This window comes from Schistosoma haematobium, chromosome 1 (assembly GCF_000699445.3).
Source record: "Schistosoma haematobium chromosome 1, whole genome shotgun sequence".
Taxonomy (NCBI): Eukaryota; Metazoa; Platyhelminthes; class Trematoda; order Strigeidida; family Schistosomatidae; genus Schistosoma; species Schistosoma haematobium.
This window is the reverse complement of record NC_067196.1, coordinates 11,843,282-11,863,972: the sequence shown is the minus strand read 5'-3', so window position 1 is coordinate 11,863,972 and position 20,691 is coordinate 11,843,282. Positions and strand designations below refer to the sequence as shown.

The 20,691-nt window shown below is 31.1% G+C and overlaps 1 protein-coding gene across 1 annotated transcript; it reads left to right on the top strand.

Moving 5' to 3' along the window:
• Positions 1–2,697: 2,697 nt before the first annotated feature.
• Positions 2,698–15,069, top strand: WC2_20 (blue light receptor; the record flags this gene model as incomplete). Its single annotated transcript, XM_035731516.2, has 3 exons — positions 2,698–3,495; positions 4,288–6,661; positions 14,789–15,069. 3 exons carry the CDS (start codon positions 2,698–2,700, stop codon positions 15,067–15,069), a joined length of 3,453 nt encoding a protein of 1,150 aa, XP_035586029.2.
• Positions 15,070–20,691: the final 5,622 nt, after the last annotated feature.

The window sequence follows — 20,691 nt, the reverse complement described above, 5'->3', positions numbered from 1 at the left end:
AGAAATTTTAAAAAAATATATAACCCAATTCTTCTTATCACAATATCATCTCTTTACAAATGTAGATACATTTGAAACAATTAAAACTTAAGAGATTTAAGAGATCCTTAAACTTTCCATAATATTAATAGGATATTATTATTATTATTATTATATACAGAATCCTACTCAATTGTCCTTGACTTATTTATCCTCTCCTTAATATTCAAATGTCACTTTATTGAAGATTTGATAAATACGCTTATTAACACAGTACGATAATTTAATAACTAATAATAACAATAGTGTTAATAATAATGATATTAGTAACAATAATAGTAGTAGTATTAGCCATAATAATAATAATGATAATGATAGTAACAATAATAATTTAAAAGCGGAGACAAAAGTTTTTCAGTTTTTTTTACATTTTCGTTATTAAAAATTATTATCTTCAGATTAATATTTGAATTTCGCGCCGATTAAAATTGAACGAAATAAGGATTTTAAACAATATACACTTCAAATGTAATATTATCAAGAATAAACTGAGAGTTATGTAATACCTAGTGATGGGAATTCTTGAAGTATTCTTTAATGATTGAATGATATTTAATTAAATTTTATAAATATTCATATATATATTCATATATATATATATATATATATATTCATTGATGCTTTAGTGTAAATACAAATTATTTATAAAGTATAAGACAATATATCCGATTTTTAAAGCGTCTTTTATGTGTATATATTAGATTGTTAAGAATATGATCATATAAATCAAGATTAAGTCAATAGATCACTATCAGTCGAATTCAAAGTGTGCGAAGTAATGATAAAACCCAGGTACTTCACACCGGAGTAGGTGAAGTAGATTTGTAACTTGGAATGTAGTAGGTGTCATTACCAAGGTTTGATTTGATAATTTCGAATAAATTGAGCATTGGGTTGATTGTTATAAATAAAACTAATATATTCGTAATATCCCAATGAGTAGAAAATAGGATTTTTCTGACGTTTCGTGACTTATGTAAGTCACTTCTTCAGAGAATAAATAACCAATTAAAATTAATCCAAGTTTAAATAGTACAACGGAACAATGCAAGAATAATATTTGATCAATCAAAAATAGGTCTGAACAAGCTGGTGTCATGTCATTTCTGTCAAGGTGATTCATAAGTGATATGTATGTAAATTTGTGTGTATGTATATGTGCATTGTTTAAGAATGAACTATTCTATCAAAGTAGATTACATCACAGCTGACAAATATATTTGTATCAGAAGGGCTTTTTGTGGATATTATAGTAATTTTAATACTTGAGATCATGAGTCAATTGAAACTAGACCACCGTGGAAAACCTGGAAGCACTAGATGGTGACCTGTGGAGTTCAACAGGGTCTGTTGTGAGATAGTAACTCAATGAAAACAATGGTGAATGTGTCGTTCAATTTAAGCGTTCGAGCGTGAGATCAAATTTCGCTAGGCGGGATCGTGTATGCTCACTATTCAGGAGTCCAATGCTGGGAAACGGCCTTCCACTTCATCCAGGTTTTGCATGGTTGTCTAGCTTCAAATGACCCATGATCTCAAATATTAAAATATATTTGTATTTATATTTATGTATCACTTTTTTTAATGAGTACATCAAATTCATCCTACAACATACCCTAATTACAAACAGAATAGAACTGCAAAAGTATTTCTATAATTCGATCAGTTCATATTATTTTATTTTATTTATTTTATGTATTCTGAACAATAGTTATTCGAATCCTTTCTCAATTCATTCACTTGAGACAAATGTCTTTATTCTTAGTAAATATTGTAAATAATTTTCATTAAAGAAAAGAGGTTTGATTCAATTTCAAATTTTTCATCCAAATGGGGAATTGTGGAGATTATAGAAATTTAATAGTTCAATTCATGAGTCGATCTAATCCACATCACCATTCAAAACCCCCAATCACTGGAACACCATTTCATACTAGTATACGACTTTTCAGTAGTGAACATCCACTATTCCACACATAGGAATCAAATCCCCAACCTTTGGTCTCATGTGTGAATGTTTAACCTCTAAACCACTGAAACGAAATCCAACGATGTTAATGTCTAACTTCTATCGATTCATGATCCCACGCAACCATTCATCGATTGACTGAAGTGGTTAACTTTCTCCAATCGACTCGGATTGGACTCCACTGGTTACAGTTTCTCACAAGAACTCCAGGACTTACATCTTGATGCTAGTCACTAGTGAACATAGAATTATTACCAGAATGGGGATTTGTGTAGATTGTAGTAATTATTTTTCATGATCATTTTAGATGTAAAACTAGTCACAAACTTTATTAGTTATAAAAAAATTCCAATTTAAAATTATAATATACAGTTTGATATTTTTTGGATAGTTACAAGCTAAATGTATAACAGAGTGACCCTTTGTAGATTTAAGTTCTGGGTTCCAGTGTTAGTGTGGACATTAAGGTTGAAATACACGTGCAATAGTCCGACGAGTTGTAAATGGGACAGAATACGCTTTTTGTATCCGACTCCTGGCCACGTATCAATTATACCTAATAGAACTTTGGCACAATATGGTATATTTTGACCTCATAATTTCTTATAATAAAAGAATATACTTTGTCAAATGCAACCATTATTATTATTATTATTATTATTGGCATTCAGATTTTGTTTATACTCACAATGGACAATCCAGTTTCAATCTATACCTCCAATACTCAACACCAGCTAATGAATCCCTTATTTATGAATAAAATTGAATCCTTATCGCCTAAAAGCTCGTTATCACCAAGTGCTATAAATAATCCATCTATATCACATCATTTTTATACACATAATTATTCTCTTTTTAAAACACCGAACCTATCATATTCCGACCAAAATAACCTGAATCCTTCTATCATCAATGCATCAACGGATTTAACAAACTCACGTGAAACATCAACATTTTCAAGAAATGATGTACTTGACTTAAAAAATACTAGAAATTCCAATTTTTGTTCCGAATCCAGCTTATTGTCATCATCTGTTACATCTTCCTCCTTCTCTTCCTCGTCTTCAGTATCATCATCATCGTCATTATCATCTTCATCATCGAGATCAGGAATAGTGACAGCATCAAATTCAACAGATGAATTGCCTTCTGTTCAAATTCCAATGTTACTTTCATCCACTTCATTCGAAATCAATTCTGCTACTACGCCTACTTCTATTACATCTATTACCACAGTAACTGGTAATAATGACAATAATAATAATAGTAACTATGATCTAGTGGAATCATCTAATGATATACAAAATTTATACATAAATACAATGAACTGTCAATACAATAGTGATGAGTTAATCAATTCACATAGTTCTACTCCATTACATTTAGTGAATTATTCAAGTCTGATTAACTACTCACCAAATAATGAGGATTATCATCAATTAGGTGGCTATCAACAATTTCATCATCAACAGCATCATGAGAATCAAGTAAGTTTTGTTTAAGTTTGAGTAGTTATTTAGTTATTTTAAAGGCGTAATAAAATACTATCGATTTTCAGAAAGAGATAGAAAAAATATATTCATGTTACGTCTGTGATTGTTGCGTATTGGAGAAGTGCTCAAATAACTTGTGCTTGATACTGAAAACATAAGACTGTTGAAATGGATCTATTTGACCCACAAATAAATCAAAATAATATAAATGAATACACCATTTCTTATATGATTTATTTATAGTCAGAATTTGATAATTAGAAATGAGTAGTATTTACATTAATTTATAAATTCAGTTACTAAGTGAACAGATGCTTATGGCACCATACTGATTGATATTCCATACTGACTTAGTCTGATTGCTTCAATCCTATCATACCAGTACTCTTATTTCAATTGATTACATTTTGTAAAGGTTTTTACTATCATGTTAATATTTAGCATTGTATTTTATTAGTCCTTATTTCCATATTTATTCCTGGAATGATATATCAAATTGTTAGATTGCAGTAAGATAGATTAAAGAGTTCTTATTTCTCAAGTCACCCTGTGTATGGTAAGTCTCAAAATTCTGTAATTTCACGAATATTTGTTCTCTGTACTTTCACCAAGATATCTTAGTCAACATTTAAAACAAGAACTTACAGTTTGAACGTAGTGTTTAAGTTTAAATTTCATTGAGGTTGTAAAAATTATAAGAAGTAATTGTTTTAAAAAAAACGGTTCTATTCTATCTCTTCTGTTTATTGTTTATGTGTGTTTGTGTTTTCTTTTCAACATTTAAAGCCTCTAGAGAAAAGTTCATTAGATGATTCAAAGTCAGTTAACTTCACTTCAAGTAATTTACATTGGAATACTACTTCAGATGAATCTCAATTATCGTGTATTGATAAATCTATGGAAAATATAAGAAAAACTATTTGCTCAAATAGTACAAATGTGACAAATACTCCTAATATGAATCATACTCTTAGTAATATTAGTATAGAGAAACTGGATCAGTTAATACATCGAAGCACTGATCCTAGTCATCATAAATATCATTATTCAAAATTATTTAATTCATCAACGAATGAATTCACTGAATATAAAAATAAATTTAAGACAAATTTAATGAAAAAAGAATTTGAAATTAATTCACCAACATTGCAAACTTTATCTTCTGTATCCATTTCGTCAACATCATCAGTGACAACTTCTGTCACATCAACACTAGTAGAAACAACGTCATCAATATTATTAAAACAAGAACCAGACAACTCTGTGTATAATTTAAATCAAGACAAAACAATACCAATCATAAGCTCGGATCACTATCCTCAAATAACATGGTCAAATCCAGATTTGTCGATCTCTTCCATCAATAATAATATTAATATTATTGATAATAATAAGATAAAACTAGAAATAAAAGATGTTCATAATGATTGTGATAATCATTTAGATCATGATCATCATAATAATGACCCAATGGAGTCGAACAATCAACTTAACCAATCAAAGCAACTATATGAAAATTATTCTGAAAATAAATATAATTTAAATAATAATAATAATAATAATAGTCATGATAATAACAATAATAATTCACCGAAACCAAAATATCAAATTGCATTATCATTAACAACTAATATATATCCAACAATCAATTCAAATTATAGTAGATTAAAACAAAACAATACGACAATATGGAATAATAGTTATGATGATAATAGTAGTAGTAGTAATAATAATAATAATCCAGAGTATGAAAGTATGTTAAAGTCTACACAGAATCATCTTAATGTCTCAACTGAACTTAATTCAATTCATCCACAACAATTAACTATGAAACAAAATGAAGAAATGATAATGAACAATGAACATTTAACATATTTTAATGAAAATATTCCATTTTCACAAAATTATTCTAATGATTTAAACTTTCTACCATATTTAAATGGACATTCTCATTATCCTCATCCTCCTCTACCTTCTCCTCCTGATTATCATCATCTCCATCATGAATATTATCCACAACATATGAAATTGTCACCATTTTTAATGTCTGATTATAATAATAATGAATATGCTCATTATCGAAATAATAATAATAATACTAGTTATTTTTCAGATGATTTAAAAAATCATGAATCTAGTATAATTCAGATGAATAAGTTGAATTATTCTACCAATACTACTAACAATATTACTAATATATCTGTTAGTAATAATAATAATAACGGTAATAGTAATGTTAATCGTGATCTCTTTGATAAATACAATCATGAATTATATACTAATTCAGATAATAATCCATGTTCTGGCTATAGTAATAACTATTCACAACTATCAAATTATCCATTTGATGTAAATAATACTACATCATCAATTAATTTTTCAAATATTTATTTCGATAAAGTTAATAATAGTAACCAAAATGATTCTAGAGATTTATTAAGTAGTATAACATTGACAAATTCATCACAATCGAATCAATTATCTGTAGAAGTTCCTGATCAATCTACTGATAGTGATCAACATGATACACATTATTTAAACCGTCATGATCATAATCATAATCATCATCTTTCTCATTCTCATATTCAAGTTCATTCTACATTGAATCAACCTTCTCGTCATCATAATCATCATCATCATCATTATCAATCTTTGTTATCTGATTTTAATTCAGAATATACAAATATATTTGCGAATACAATGAATTATCATTCATTTAATAATGAAATAAATGATAATTATAATACGTCCATATCACCAACATTGACATCATCATCGTCAGAAGTATGTTCAAATAATTCAAATACAACTATACCGTATAAATATTCATCAAGTAATACACATATGAATTCATATGATCCAATGACACTTCTACAAGAAATGAATTTAAGTAGAATTCATTGTAATAATCATAGACATAATTGTAACAGTATTAATAATACCACATCTAACACGAATACGTCAACCACTACTAATAACAATAGTATTAGTAATAGTAATCATAATGATAATTCTGGAAATAAACATACTATGAATGAACAATTTAATCGTCAAACAAATCCATACAATTTATTAGAACAATCAAATAATTTCTTGATGGCTGCCGCTGTTGTAGCGGCTGCTGCTGGCTCAACACCGAATGATTTAAATATGTCCACAGGTAAGTTACACAATTACATGTTGGTTTTTTTCTTGTTATGTCCGAATATTTCTGTTCACTGTAAATAAAGTTTTCATTGTTAATCTACACTAATTTGAGTATTATTACTGATTAGAGAGAGAGAGTTGGATATGTGTGTTTCCCTCATTTATGCTAACAAGTTGACTAGATATGTATTGGGAGAACAATAATTGAATTACAGAATTCATTATTATAATGCTCATAATTATGATAATATATTCATCAACGACGAATTTCAAGAGAAATCCCCAGAGTTCAGCCATATAAGAAATTAAAAATGCGTATAGTAGATCATAACGAATGACAGTTTGGCAATATTATGTTTAAGTCTAATAACTGTTAATAACATAAAAAGAGTTATGGAAATTCATTCAAAGCATTTTTATCACGAAATGATATCAAATGAAGAACTGATGAAAATCAAGAACTTCTTGACAAATGTTTTTTTTCTCAATCTACCATTGAGGACCTGACCTAGCTTAGATCGACTTGTCAGTTCAACTGTTAACAATATTACAATCTCCACAAATTCTCTTAGTGATATCAAAGAATCATCAAAATGTTGTATGACTAAAAATATGTGTTTAGATTACGTAGTAAAATTTTATTATGTGATTAATATTAAGTGATGTATGATGTTTAATAATAATCTGTACTGCTTTGTCATTGAGTTAAACTGAAATCATAGATCAATAAATCCTGAATCAATCGTCCAAACACATTATACTCATCACAATACATAAATGGTAAATGGTCTAATCATTATGTAAATGATGGGTTTTCTCTCTTGAAGAATCCTAAAATACTATGAAACAAGTATCTAGTACATTTTTTGTTTTAAATATTTTAAATGTCAAATTCACTTGGTATTGTTTGGTTATCAGGACTCAGTAACTGAGTGGATAAACGCGATGGCGTTTGAAGCGAATGGTAGTGGGTTCGAGTCCCAGAGTGAACATTAACTCTGAGATACAGGTACATCCAGCTGACGAGTCCCAAATAGGATGAAACGCGCGTCCTGGATTCCACTGCTAGCCACTATCCATCATAGTTTAAATGTCATCTTATACCAGTATATGAGGTGAACTTACTTGAATTTATACAATCTACAAAAACCGTAGACTTTTCATTAACTTTATTTCGACCTGGTTTTTCAAAACGTTTTTTTCACTTAATTGATAACATATGGGTTTTCTCAAATGGTTCAAAGAGGATCGCTTGAAAATTATGATAAATTCAGAGATTAATAAAGATTCATTCACCTGCCCTCTAACACACATGTTACATCATTCTTACTAGACATTCACACCTAACACATCAAATCTATATAATTATAATAAAATATTTTCTTATTAAACTGATTTAGTGAAATTATTCTATTCACTATAATTACATACTGGGGAATAGATTTAATGTGATCACTATCTATTTTCAACTATTAATTTTATTATGTCAGTGTCTGCATAAAGTTAGATCACATTGAAAGGTGATATCGATATCAGATCGATTATGTAATACATGATGAAAGTTAATAACACACATTTGAACTATGTTAGACTGAAAGACCCTAAATATCTCCATGTCTTTATTTTATTTCTAAACCATGGCACCTATATACCTATATAATGTGTAATTAAATGAAACGGCTTGATAATTGATATAGTCGATTAAACTTCGAAAATTAGTAGTGATTTCTAAGATTAAATATGAATTTATGAATAATCATTACTCATCATATTGTAAAAGTAGGAAAATGGTGAATTTCTAACGACAAGCAATTAATATGATCTCGTTTACACTATGGTAATATTAATGTTAAACTAAGAGTGTGAATCAGTATATGTACAATTTCGAAAATCCCATACGGTTTATCTGGTCTTCCATTATGAAAGCACGAATAATCCTATTACGGACACAAGTATGACAGTGTGAACCACTATATGACCTGTTAACAGCCTTCAATCTTTGACTCATTGAGTTTTCCCACGGGGTGTGGAAGGCTTAGTACCGAAAAGTTTACGTTTGCGACTACCACATTTTGGAAACATTCCACATTTCTTTACATATACATAACCACGACACCGGAAGTTTGAACTTCCTTTCTCTTATTAGGGTTGGTATTATAGGATAAACTGCGCCCTTAAGTCAACTACGGTATGCTTGTCAACCGACAATATAATACAAGATGGTGGCTAACAGTGGAATCTAGGAATCGCGTTTTGTTCACTCTGGGATTGAAGTGCATCTAGCTGACGAGTCCCAAATCGAACAAAACGGAAGATTTTACTGCCTATTTTCAATCTAACAATTTATAGCATGATTAGTTTGTTATCATTATGGACATAATTGTATTGATGGCTTATATGATTGACTATAATATATTTTTAATGAATTCCTAATCGAGATGAACAGCTAAATGCTCATTTAATTTGCAATGATTGTCTAATGTGTATATATAGATTTCGAGCTGAATTTTGATTATGAATGGATATTAGTTATATAACCGCTGAAAATCAGAACCTATTGAACAGTTGTGTTCTCACTTTGAAACTCATAAATACTGCCTAAATAACAGTTCAGATAAGATTGTAATTATAAATTTCAAGTTGCTTGACAAACATGGCAAATTAACTGAATATGGTCGGAGTCTAACTATGAGATGAACTGTTGAGTTAATTTTGAGAAGTAGTAATTGATCGGCTTCAACTATATTGATGGTGAGACAAATATCGGTACTGATATTAGGTGTTCATATTGATGTATCATGAAGTGGCTATAATTTCAATTGTAAATCATTGGAACTCTACTTTTAATGGAACTTAAACGTTTTGAGAAATTGAGGGAAACCAACTTCACAGTAAATATTAATACAATCTAATCAAATAAAAAAATATTGTAGAATGCCATAGAGATTGTTGACGGACAACATTGTGAAATTGACTAACGTTATAACAATGAACAACTAGGTGCCGAAATCACCATTATGAATTTCAAGCATAGACAGTGAAGCTTTAATGTACTAAAGTTGGGTCCCTAGTAGGATCATGAGCATACACAATTAAGGAGTTCCATATTAGATAGTGACAGCTATTTAGTACTATTTAGTTATCAATGGTGGTCTAACCAAAGTTAGTCTGTTATGTATATATGTTTGCAGTTATCAGTTTCTTCGCGTTTTTTTCTTTTTTTGTAAAAAAATCTGTTAAAATACCTTGTGCTGTGAATTCTATATTGTACCAATAATATAATGTTGAATAAAGCAACTACTAGTAATAATAATAATAATGGTAATAACAATAATAGATTTCATTTTAATAATTGAAATCATGAGTCAATTGAAGCTAAGACACCATAGAAAACCTGGAAGCACTGGACGGCCATTTCGTCCTATTGTGGGACCTGCGAGGCAGGGTCGTGGATGTGCACTGCTGAGGAGTCCTACAATAGGGCGAAATGGCCGTCCAGTGCTTCCAGGTTTTCTATAGTGGTTTAGCTTCAATTGACTCATGATTTCAACTATTGAAGTTACTACAATCTTCACAAAACCACTTTCTGATTTCATTTCATTTCAAAAATTGTAACTGATCAAACATCTTCAAAATTCTTGTACTTTCAAAGTATAATTTTCTAGTTTCCATAGGGTAAATTTATGTTACGTGTGACATTATTTCCATACATAAGTTAAATTCAAGGTATAAAAAAAATTGTAGACCTTCTTGATGTTATCAGTTAGGCAATACTTGTGTTAATTTTAATTTTCATTCATCGATTACACGTGTCCGTGTAAAATCTTTCAGTGTTTTATTGTTTATGAATTACATGGTTATTTATCAGAATTCAAAGATGACCGATTACTAACTGACTGTATTTGAAATGTTTGAAAATATTGAATTATTGTTGAGGGAATTGCTAAAGCTAAAAGATTTTGAATGATGAATAACTTACGCTTATAGTGATAAACCTAATATAGCTCATTTACTAAATGTAGTTCTACGTACTAGATTACACTTTTCGTATGAGGACTAGTGATATTACCTTATGGTCTAAATGTAATTGGATGAGACGGGGTTCGATCCTGAATTCTGTTAGTTGAAAGCGGATTCTTAAATCACAAAGCTAAAAATTCACAAATTCGATAGTTGTTTATATTCATAATATGTGGGTGTGTTGTACACTGGGAAAGCAGCAGGACCTGACAACATACCAACTGAAGCACTGGAGTCAGATATAGAAGCAAATGCAGATATGCTCCACGTTTTATTCAACAATGTTTGGGAGCAGAGAAGGATACCACATCAAGACACTAAAGAATGGTGATCTGAACAAGTGTAAGAACTACAGAGGCATCACAATGTTATCGGTACCAGGAAAAGTTCTCAACAGTGTTGTTGAACCGGATGAAAGATTCAGCAGACGTCCAGCTTCAAGATCAACAGACCGGATTCCGCTATGATCGGTCGTGCACAGACAGAATTGTGACAATACGGATCATCGTCGAGCAATCACTTCAATGGAATTCGTCATTATACATTGACTTCCCTGGCTATGAGAAAGCGTTAGACAGTGTGGTTAGAAGAATCTTATGGAAACTTCCTTGACACTATGGTGCACCTGGGAAAATCCTCAACATCAAATGGAATTCATTTGACGGACGTCACCGCAAATTCGTGCATGGAAGACAGCTGACAGGCGCATTCCAAGTAAAGACCGGTTTCAAACAAGGCTGTTTATTCTCGCCATTTATCTTCCTTCTGGTGGTTGACTGGATTATTATAACTTCGACATCTGAGGTGAAGCACGGACTACAATGGACAGCTTGTATGCAACTAGACAATTTTAACTTTACTGATGACCTAGGTCTTCTACCCCATACACACTAACAAATGCAAATGAAAACGAATTGTGTAGCAGCATCCTCTGCATCAATAGGCCTCAGCGTACTCAAGGGAAAAAGCAAGATCCTCAAATACAACACGAAGAACACCAACCAAATTACACTTAATGGAGAAGCTCTGGAAAAGATGGAAACTTTCACGTTCCTGGTCAGCATCATCGATGAACAAAAAAGATCTGATGCAAAATTGAAGGCACGAACTGACAAAGCAAGGGTGGCATTCTTAAAGGACCGAAAACAACTCAACCAACAACAAAGTCAATACGAATACCAAGACAGTCCTATTGCACGGGGCTGAAAATTGGAGAACTACTACAACCATCACCAAAAACGTACAAGTAATTATGAACAATTTTCTAAGCAAGTTACTGAATGTCAGTTGTCCAGAAACCATCAAAAGCAATCTACTGTGGGAAAGAACAAACCAGCTTCCGAAAGAAGAGAAAATTAATAAATGACATTAAAGGTGGATAGGAGATACATTTCGGAAATTACCAAACTGCATCGTGAGACAAGTTCTAAATTGGAATCCTGAAGGGAAAAGGAAAAGAAGAGCGTCAACGAATACACTGCGTCGGGAATTGGAAGTAGACATGAATATGATGAATAGCGACTGGAAAAAACTGAAAAGGATTGCCCAGGACACAGTTGGATGGAGAGTATTAGTGGGCGGCCTATGTATCTTTACGAAGTGTAACTGTTGTAAGTAAATACGTGATTTTACACTGATTAAAACGTTCGAATTGAGTCCCATATTGATCATATAGAAATCACGCTACATGGAACAAGATTTACCAGTCAGTACAAGTAATCTAACCCAGACATGACTCATAGTTAAATGTACATATTTAAAGGTGATCACTGATCTGTTTAATTTACACATCATCATAATGTAAAGCTTTTGACTGTTGTCTATCATAACAAAATTAGATTTGTTTTTATGTACATTGCTGGATAAATATAACAGCAATGTCTAAGAACTAATTATCTGTTTGCGTATTATTCTGAAATTTTTTTAACTTAATTATCTACGTTTATTCACAAACCTTATGGAAATAAATAGTAGAGTGAATGAATATAGAAAACTTCGACCAATACCTGAAAAAGATAGCTAACGTCTTCAACCATTGGTCACGACAATCGTATAGACTCAAATTAGTTAGTCAACAACTATCAAAACAACTCAGAACAATAATCAATGACTTCATGGACTAATGTCACTTATTAGTTTTCTCTTCCCATAAATTTCTCCTGATTTACTCTTACATCCACTAATATCACGCATCGCGACAAGTGGTGGTTGAGCATATGTAATCCACGTCTCAGACATTTCAGTCAATGGAAATTCATTACCTCATCAACCGATTAACTTACTTTACCCAGTAACTTATTTCTAAGCTCAACATTGGTCACTTGGTGGTTTCAGCATTTGTGATCGAAACGTCCAAAGACATCTATGCTCAAACACTAGTAACCTACGAATATCTTCTATTTTTAAATGACACATTTGCGGACTCATCAAGTAGAATAGCATGAACTGCTACTAAGTATACTCGTTCTTTGGTCAATCAATATGTATGAATAAAAAACTCAACTAACAATAAAATTAATTTACCTAAAATGTGCTCATTTTGTAACTATGTATTTAAATACATTTTGTAAATGATCTTTCCCACAAATACGACGTATGTTAATTATGATTACTATGTAGAACTAAAGGTTACTTACATGCTGTTGTCTGATGTGAACTATAGATCTTGTATATTAATGATTATTAGTTTGAAAATTTTGTAAAATGGCATATCTTTTAGATTAACTATAAGATAAACAAAGCCATTCAATAATGTTGAATGTCTTTCTAAAACGTTTTTAAGTTAGAAAAGTGGAATGTAAATGCAAATGAAATCCAGTAAGTTTATTTAATGTTATAATGTAACTATGAAGGGAAATTTATTTTAATTAAAGTATACATTTATGAATAGAATACCAGAGTACGGTCCACTATTGTGTAACAACAAGTTTACTACTTAAATGACAAACTTTGAGTAATATTATCTAATATCACCTTAACAACAAAGTCTGCTTTATGGTTAAGATGCCTAGAATCTCCTATTTGGCTTATATTTAGTGATTCATGAAATAATAACGTATTTTGGTTTGATAAGCATAAAGATTGTTCTTAGTTTATATATATCATTGCTTAATTTAATATATCCATGATGAATTACTAGTATTATTCTAATGACCGTCTACTCTGTTCGATACCATCATTAGTGCCAGGCCACAGGTAAACTGATGCCATATGAATGTCTCTTTATTAAAAACATTTTTTCGCTTAAGAAAAGCAAACTTCATTGATTATTCATATCCTAATTAGCACCATGAAATCTTGCATACGTTAGAAGTTCTTTGAGGGACGAGGGACTAAATAACACATATCTGAAGTTCTTACCCAGAATGAAATAGTTATCAAATAAACCTTGGTTTATGTTGATTGGATACGTAACATTATTCTGTAAAAAGCATTATAGTCACAGTTATCATAGACTTACTCGAATCAGTATTAATTGTATGCATAATAATAGATGGTGTTGGGATGAATTTACGGTAGTTCTAATAGAAAGGCGTAATCTATAAATTCAACCTATTTTCAAAAGTTCAAGAGTAGCCTGCCTATAACCACGAATAAATATTTTACCATATTATTAGTCCATAGAAATTAAAACTGTAGGTCACTGAATTTTGATTTAGTTGTCTGTACGTGTTATGCTTATCATAAGATTTTTATTCCATATGATGTAGTGAGTCACAGTTCTTCAATGATCTTTGATCTTAACAACTCTTATTATGCAACGAAAAGGTATATTCAAGTGAAGCTGAGTTATAGACATGGTCAACAGAACAGTCCAATTTCGTGCTTGTGGAATAATTAAACAGCCTAATTCTACATGAAATAGACTTTGATCAACTTGTTCAGAACAGCAATCAATGCTTTACAATTAAACCACTTAGCTTAGAAAAAACAAATCACAACTAAAAGCATTTACCTGAATTGTATATATATTTACTACCATTTCGAATTTCATTCATTCATCAACATTCTCTTTAAGAGTATACGATTAGTTTGGGTAATCGTCATTCACATAGTTTTCTTTCCAGAATTCTATTTGAATTAAAAAACACACATCTTATTTTCTTTATTTTTATTCAAGGTAATCCAGTACGTCGACAACGACGTGAACGTACAACTTTTACAAGACATCAGTTATTAATGTTAGAAGAATTATATGCTAAAACACGTTATCCTGATGTTTATATTCGTGAAGAATTAGCTTTAAAATTACGTTTACCTGAATCACGTGTACAAGTATGGTTTAAAAATCGTCGAGCTAAAGGTCGTAATCAACAAAGACAAAATTCAGCAGTTGAAAATAATAATTTAATAACTAAAACTAATAATGTAAATGTTTGTCAATATGAAAATGTAAAATAAATAACTTCAGAAGGATATCTATAGAGAGAGTAAAGTTTTACATTCCTCTTCAAGGTAAGTTGTTTTCTAATTGAATATATTTATGACTACTTATCATCTATGAATACACTAATCAATGATCTTGACTTTGCATTCATAACACTCGAGTAGATAACCTTTCTCCGTATTGAATAAAATATCAACAATTTTATTGGTATAGTTACCAGCTTTCAAATATTTTAATCATTTCTTGAGTGTTTCATTAGTTTTAACATGATTAGTGATTTATTCAATTCAATAGACTTTACTCTTTAGTTCGATTTAAATTTCAAACGAATAAGGAGTTATTATAATCTGAGTAGGTGAGCTGAATAGAATCCTGAAATAAATTAGACTAAAATTACAAAATTCAGAATCATCTTTTTCCTCTATGAACAGGTTGAAGTTCAGTGAAATATTTTGAGGTCCTTTCAAAAGTAATACAGAAACAATATTTATATCATATAAATATATATAATAATGGATCTATTGTGGTGTGTACTACTTATGTCGACAGATATTAGTAGTATGTATCACTAATCGAAATTGAAATGCCTGGAGGCAGAAGGTTGGGAAGATCGAACAGAAGAGAAGAAGAATAGATGGTGACTGGTATGGAAATGAAGGGACAATCAAGTCTGAGACAATTGATTGACATCTTGTAAACGAAGTATTTACTGTATGGTTCTCAGATTTTACCAAGATATTCTGTAATGTGTTAAAATACATTAAGTTGTCCCCACTAGTGTTCTAGTTCACAACATTATAAGTAAGTAGTTCCCAGTTGATTTATAATGTCTTCGAAGGCGTATATAAAATACAGATCACATGTATAACATGAAGTTACTTTAATCTACTTCTCTTTAATATGGTAACTTTGTCATTATGAACTTCATATAGTCGACCTATGAAATTATTGGTGAATGTATTTATTTACATTAATTCCATTATGGTTCCATTTAACCAAACTTTCAGTTTTTAGTCTATTCTTTCGGTATTTCTCCTAAGCATAATAAATGAGCTAGAAATGAATAAGAATAAAGTTTCCGGGTTGATCTTACAAATTGTTGTATATACTTATTTATCGGTGACAAATAGCTTACTTATGAGTAGTCAATTGAACAATTGAAAAAGTGCAAAATGACAATTTGAACATTTCATCTTTGAATTGTCATGGAAAGAACTATTATGTTACCTGCTTTCCTGAACCATTTCCTAGGGGAAAAGAAATTTACATTTAATAGTTATTTCTGTGATATAAATCACTTTGAGTGTTGGGAATTCAAATGAATTTATGACTTTGTTCAGTATACTCTAAGAAATTCATTTTAAAATGATATAGAGTTAAAGGAAAAGTGGTCTATTTAAATATAATCTTACCAATAAACTGATCCAGAAGATATGAAATAAATATGATTGGATACATTGAACGAGACCAAATTATTTGTGTCTTCTGGGGCTATAAGTGTACTCAGTTGTTTATTATTATATAAAGAGGTGGAATTTGACAAACATTTCTCTTCAATATGTTTTGACATATAGTTTATCGAGATAAGTTAAAGTTTCGTTTAGAAAGTAAACTGAGTACGTGGTGTGCACTACTGATGAGACACGAGTTGGGTTGAATCCACTGCCCAATATACATTGGTATTATTAGTATTCTTTAAATGTTACCAATTCGTGGTTTAAAAATCGCTCTTAAATTATACTGTCTTCATACATGCGCCAAAGTGAATACGCTTTTTAGTTTTTGTTTCCCATCCCATTGCTTCATGACGTGAAATGTTTGTGAAATGTACCATTCACTAAGTCTTAACTACTAAAAATGTAGTTAGCAAATTCTATTACTCTAGATAGGTCATTGTCAATATTGTTGCACTATCATGTGAATAATTTATACTTCCGATAAATGATTTTAAATAAGTATGAATTAAATTTAATTCAGTCACATATATCATTACAGGCTTGACTGTAATGTGAGAGTTGTTCAGTGTACTCAGGTCTTTATTATGGAATGATTTCAATAAGGGTTAATAAGGAGTAAATCAGTAAATCCTAAAATATACACACAGGGTATTCGGTTACCGCTAGTCGGAAACAATTTAAAGAAAGCTTATTTTTCACCTAACAGTATAAAGTTTCAGTAATCTTGAAAGAACTCATGTCAAACGTTATCCATAATTATGATACAAAATGTTTCAAATAGTCCACTTGGTTAACGACTACGTTTTTACACTAATCGATTGCTGAGTAGTGACTAACATCATGCATAAAACTACAGAGCGAATATAATCCTATTCAGATGGGTGAGGGAACAGGCTTTAGTCATGAGTCTGAGGTAGCATAAAACCTGGATTCAGACTCGTGAACCACTTAAAACCAAACAAAGTATACCGTTTTGTTGAGTTAATCAGAATAGTGACTGAATACCATGTGGATCCATAAGATCCGATACCTACTCATCGGTTGCTATAAGTATATATACAAATCTATGTAGAACAGATAAAAATTAGGTAGCAGTGGAAACTAGGACTCGCTTGTCATCCTATTTGGGACTCTCCAGCTGGATGTTCCATAATCTCTGAGTTGATTTTTACTTCGTAATACAATTCCAGCACTTTTCGCTTCAAAAAATAACGCGCTACAAACTTAACTATTGGGTCCAGATAGTCGTTCACTAATGCAACGTGTACGAATCTTGATTTAATTTGTAATGGCTTTGATTATCCCGTCGTTGATATGTTGACTGAATTTCAATTAGTTTTGGTTGACATTTGTCCATCCTGTGCGGATTGCCTCAAGAAAGCCATAATAATACAAATTTGTATAGAATAATCTATCTTATATCCTATTCATGGTTAATAAACACACAGAAGTAACAAAGATTTATTTTAATTGTCACTAATAACCAACTAATGTTTACCCTTATAAATATTTGGTTTTAGCTCATCCATTGCAAAAAAGGTGTAACAATGTTTGTAAACTATCTGATGTTATCAACAATGCTGCTATATAATCGCTTAATATTCTTACCAATCTTATAAACAAAACCACTATAACTTTAAACAATTTCCATAAAACAATGAAACAATCTTCATTTTTGCCAAATGTCTTTCATTCATTTACTAATTTGAGTATTCATTCATTCGCTTATTCATTTATTTGTCCCTTACGTTGACATGATCTGCCTACACAGATATATATATAATTACATAAATGCACAGAATAATAAACTTTAATCCACACCGATATTATAGTGTACAGCGTTTCAGTGACAATAATTCACAATTCTATTGATAAGAGATAAACAAATGAATCATTACAATTCATTCCTTTTCTTCCTGGGTTGATATGCTTTTTAGTTCTTTGTTTCGTTAATTAATTTATTTTATTGACATTCAAGAGTTCCATGGAAATTGTTAAAACTTGCATATAATTCACAAATAAGTTGATATTATGTTTAATCCTTTTGATTCATATGTATCATATTAGTTTACATATAACCAAAAGGTAATTTGAACAAAAAAAAGAATATATGCATTTCCATTCAGTTTTCAGTTTCCCCCACCACCACCACCCTCTATACCATAAATGCTATAGGCTTTGTACAACAAGTTCTCATATAAAATGTGATATCATTATCGTTACTATCAATATTTATTATTAACATAATGAAATGTTTTATAAGAAGTATTTGTCTTTTATTCTATAATCAGAAGGGGTTTGTGGAGATTTTAGAAATTTCACAGATTGAAATCATGAGTCAGTTGAAGCTAGACCACCATAGAAAACCTGGAAGCACTGGACGGCCGTTTCGTCCTAGTGCGGGACTCCTCAGCGGTGCACCTCCATGATCCCGCACCCCGTGAGATTCGAACCCAGGACCTACTGGTTTCGCGGGATCGTGGGTGCACAATGTTGAGGAGTCCCATACTAGGACGAAACGGCCGTCCAGTGCTTCCAGGTTTTCCATGGTGGTCTAGCTTCAACTGACTCATGATTTCAATCTGTGAAATTTTATTCTATAACTCATAAGGAATCTAGCCATTGTAAAGTGTTTATGAAGTAAAGTAATGTATTAAAGAAAAAAAAGAACTTAGAAGATTGAAAAGTATAATCTGAATGAATTGATGATTTATTTATTAAACTCTCTTTGAAACAGACACCTTTACGTATAATCTTTGAAGTAATCGTTAGTGTTCACCATTCAATAATACAATACTAGAAGGAAGTGGGTTTTTTGATAATATTGGGTAATATTTAGTTCGTCAATTTATCATTCCATAACGTGAAGATCTTAAATGTTATTGATCTATGCGCAGAAATAACAAAAAACTACAACAACAAATGATTTGTCTAAAATAGGATACTTGTGTTTCTAACACAAGCCTTAACTTGTTAGTGATATGATAGAATGAAAGGGTAAAATTATATTAGTTTACTCATTGTAATTTTCATTCAACATCACTTCCGTTGTTCATGGTATTTTATTCGGTATATCGTTGATTTATTTGAATGTGATGTTTATTCAAGATACGATATTCTTGTACAAAATTAACGTACACTATGCTCATCATGACATGTAGCATGTAATTTGTCATAACTTTGGATATTTACTACATATGTCATTTCATCTTAGTTAATAATCAAAATGGATGTACAATCAATATATATGGATGAGTGTATTTCCTACTAGGGTCATGTTTTGGTCTTAATAAATCTTCACTTATATCAGTCTTGGCGTTCTTACTTCAAGTCGCAGGGATTGCAGCGGTTCCTCATTCTTTCAAGTATAAAAATACGTGACGTGGATATGGTACTGAGATGCAAAAGACGTTTACTGTGTCATTTTAAAATCAATGAACAAATTTTTCCGTTATATTAATATAGAAATTAGGTACAAAAACATTACAAATGATTGATCACTGGGTGGTGATCTATGACCTGTATGTCAAGTCCTTCTTAATGCAGATCGAATGCTATCGACCGAGTTGAAATGTGGTCACTGGTTTAGGAACTCGACATTGCGTGCACTATGTTGAGATAAAATGGTGATTGGAGGTAGTCAACAGGAAAGCCTGGACCCAGGTTTCGTGCTATTTGGCACTCGTCAGCAAGGTGAATCTGTAATCTTGAAGGAACTGGTGCTCCCTGACAGGTTCGATCCCGTATCACCCAGCTTCCCGGTCAGAGACGTTACCGCTGGGCTATCCAGGAGATGTACTCACAATTGATTAATCACTGGGTGGTGATCAATGTCATGTGTGTCAAGGCCCTCTTAGTGCAGATCGAATGCTATCGACCAAAACATTTGATAACCGACGTAACACCCAGTAGATTGATCAATAGCACGATTGTAGTCAATAATCAAACTGAGAACTAAGAACACAAAATATGTAAACTATTATAAATAAATAAGTGTTCAATGGACACAAAATAAATGAAAACAAGTATTGAAAATGTTAGAACGGTTAGTTTTCCACGTTTACACTTATAGGACGTTAATTTACCTTATTCGAATATCTACATAAAATTCCCTCCCAGTGTCTATTCTACAGGACATCAACATAACTCAGACTAAGAACACGTGATTAGCCTGACCAC